General features: G+C 43.1%; 1 protein-coding gene across 1 annotated transcript; it reads left to right on the top strand.

The window, feature by feature from the left end:
- The first annotated feature begins 234 nt into the window (after positions 1 to 234).
- LOC145010819 (uncharacterized) lies at positions 235 to 2,913 on the top strand. The gene is made up of 2 exons (XM_078969373.1): positions 235 to 1,089; positions 2,791 to 2,913. Exons 1-2 carry the CDS (start codon positions 235 to 237, stop codon positions 2,911 to 2,913), a joined length of 978 nt encoding a protein of 325 aa, XP_078825499.1.
- The last annotated feature ends 529 nt before the right edge of the window (positions 2,914 to 3,442 follow it).

Here is a 3,442-nt window from a genome sequence, read left to right as displayed (position 1 = left end):
AGTCCGCAAGGGCTTTATGATGGCCATCCCCAAGCAAACAAAAGGGAGCGACAATAAGAAAAAGTTATGGAATAAAAAAAAGGCCAGCCAACACAAGAGCCCACAAAGAAACAACGAACTGTGGCAGTCCATGTTGCTACTGTCCCTAGCGCTCCAGCACCTGCCAAACAATATGTTGGAACTCTTTCGAAATGCAACAACTGCAACTTTCATCACCATGGAGCCTGTCAAGAGATGCATTGCAATAATTGCAACAGAAAGGGGGACACTGTCTATTTCTGTAAGGCACCAACACAACAAACCACCCAAGCCACTAATGCCAGGATAAGCCAGGCTTGCTACGAATGTGGTGAAACAGGGCAATTTAAGAGGGATTTTCCAAAAGCAAGGAATGAAGGAGGCATGGGAAGAGTTTTAATTGTGGGGCACGAGGAGGATGTAAATGATCCTACCGTGGCTACTGGTATGTTTCTCCTCAATAATTCATATCCATGCATACTTTTTGATAGTGGGGCGGAGACAAGTTTCATGAGCCACAATTTTAAACAATTACTTAAACAAAATCCCCAATCACTAAAATACACATTCACCATAGAAATGGCAAATGGAATGGCAGAGAGCACTAACGATATATACATAGGAGGTACCCTCACTCTAAACAACTACTCTTTCCAAATCGACCTAATGGCGGTCACAATAAAAAGTTTTAATGTTATCATTGGCATGGATGGGTTAATTCCTCACCATGCCGATATCCTGTGTTACGAAAAGGTCGTTCGCCTTAATCTGCAAAGTGGCGAAACCCTCATCATTTATGGCGACAAACTCGACGCGAATCTACAAATCATCTCTTGCATCAAGGCTCATAAGTACCTATGCAAGGAATACCATGCTTTCTTAGCCCACGTGGTGGATGAGAAACAAGAAGTGAAATACATCAACGATATTCCCGAAGTTTGTAATTTCCACGACATATTCCCAGAAGAACTTCTAGGAATACTACCCGAACGCCAAGTCGAGTTCAAAATCGACTTGATTCCTGGAGCCACCCCTATAGCCAAATCACCATACCATTTAGCACCGGCAGAAGTGCATGAATTGTCCAGTCAACTGAACGAACTACTAAGCAAAGCATTCATCGGACCAAACTTCTCACCTTGGGGAGCACCGGTCTTATTCGTGAAGAAGAAGGATGGATCACTCCGCATGTGCATAGATTACAGGGAACTAAATAAACTCACCATCAAAAACTGATATCCTTTACCTCGAATCGACGACTTGTTTGACCAACTTCAGGGAGCAAACTACTTTTCAAAGATCGATCTAAGATCCGGGTACCATCAGCTGCAAGTACAGGAGGAAGATGTTCACAAGACTGCATTCAACTCGCTACCGCCACTACAAGTTTTTAGTGATGCCCTTCAGATCAACTAATGTGCCCGTGGTTTTCATGGATCTAATGAATTGTGTATGCCGACCTTACTTAGAAAAATTCATGATAGTATTCATCGATGACATACTAGTCCACTCACGAAGTAAAGAAGAACATAGTCAACACCTACGACAAGTTTTGGAGACATTAAGGGCGGAGAAGTTGTATGAAAAGTTCTCGAAATGCGAATTCTTGATTCGAAAGGTTGATTTCCTAGGTCACGTGGTCAGCGAGGAAGGAGTACATGTTGATCCCTCCAAAATCAAGGCAATTGAGATCTGGTCAGCACTAAAGACTTCAACAGAAATCAGTCAATTCTTAGGCCTTGTTTGCTACTATAGGAGGTTCATACAAAATTTTTTCAGAATCGCAAAGCCACTCATCACCTTGAATCAAAAAGGTGTAACCTTCAACTGGGAGGAGAAACAAGAAACTGCTTTCTAAACACTAAAGCAAGCCCTATGCAGCGCCCCGATCTTATCCCTTCTAGAAGGGACGGAAAATTTTGTCGTATAGTGCAATGCGTCCAAGCAAGGGCTAGGTTGTGTGCTTATGCAACGAGGAAAGGTGATTGCCTACGCCTCGAGACAGCTTAAGACTCACGAGGTCAATTACACCACACATGACCTCGAATTGGGAGTAGTAATATTTTCTTTGAAGATCTGGAGACACTACCTTTATGGCACGAAGTGCACAATCTTCACGGACCATAAGAGTCTCCAGCATATCTTTGACCAGAAGGAACTCCACATGAGGCAACGACGATGGGTAGAGCTGCTAAATGGCTATGAATGCGAGATTCACTATCATCCATGCAAGGCCTATGTAGTAGCATATGCCCTCAGTCGAAAAGAATACTCAGGTCGCCAAGTAAAATCATTAACCATGACCATCCATTCACACCTGTCCACACAGATCAAAGAGGCTCAGCTGGAAGCCTTGAAACCCGAGAATGTGGCAGATGAAGGATTAAGAAGAATGGATAAAAATCTACAAGTCAAGGGTGACGGAGCTCGCTACCTCATGGATCGAATCTAGACAACGAGGTTCAGCGGGTATAGAGACGTTGTCATGAACGACGCTCACAAAACAAGATACTCCGCACATCCCGGTTCAGACAAGATGTACCTGGACCTTAAGAAACTTTATTGGTGGCCAAACATGAAGGCAGAAATCGCTACCTATGTGGGTAAGTGCCTGACTTGCTCTAAAGTCAAGGTAGAATACCAGAAGCCCTCGGGTTTGTTACAAAAACTAGAGATACCCGAGTGGAAGTGGAAGTGGATAACCATGGATTTTATAACCAAGTTGCCCAAGACGATGGGTGGTCTTGACACCATTTGGGTGATTGTTAACAGGTTAACCAAATCTACGCACTTCCTACCAATGAAAGATACCAACAAGATGGAGAAGCTAACCAAGACACAAATCAAAGAGATCGTACGATTACATGGTGTGCCGATATCCATTATCTCCAATAGAGATGGTAGATATACCTCACGGTTTTGGCAATCACTATAAAAGTCCTTGGGAACCAAACTCGAAAAGAGTACAACATACCATCCCCAAACTAATGGGAAAAGGGAGAGAACCATTCAGACTCTGGAAGACATGTTGAGAACTTTTGTGATAGACTTTGGTAAAGCTTGGGATACCTATTTACCACTTATCGAATTATCATACAATAACAACTTTCACACTAGCATCAAATTCACGCCATTCGAAGCTTTCTACATTTTCAAGTGCATATCACCTATGTGCTGGGCTGAAGTAGGTGACACGCAGCTAGCAAAGGGGCAAGTTCCTAAAAGCACTATCATCGGCCCCGAGATCATAAGGGAGACAACAAAGAATATCGTCCAAAATTGAGAACGAATAAAAGCATCTATGGACTGGAAAAAGAGTTATGCGGATAAATGACGAAAGCCCTTAGAATTTCAGGTTGGTGACCGCGTACTGAAGCTCTCACCCTGGAAGGGAATGATACGTTTTGGAAAACGTGGGAAAATA

The sequence above is a fragment of the Lactuca saligna genome, chromosome 1, assembly GCF_052625555.1.
Source record: "Lactuca saligna cultivar CGN05327 chromosome 1, ASM5262555v1, whole genome shotgun sequence".
Lineage (NCBI taxonomy): Eukaryota > Viridiplantae > Streptophyta > Magnoliopsida > Asterales > Asteraceae > Lactuca > Lactuca saligna.
Note: the sequence above shows the minus strand (reverse complement) of the source record. Positions and strands in the feature narration are given on the sequence as shown.

Bases quoted from the DNA above. Each gene is read 5' to 3' on its own strand.
- LOC145010819 (XM_078969373.1), top strand. From the start codon at position 235: ATGCATTGCAATAATTGCAACAGAAAGGGGGACACTGTCTATTTCTGT. The intron at 1,090-2,790 runs GTGCATGAATTG...GATTGTTAACAG, and splicing joins ACCATTTAGCACCGGCAGAA to GTTAACCAAATCTACGCACT.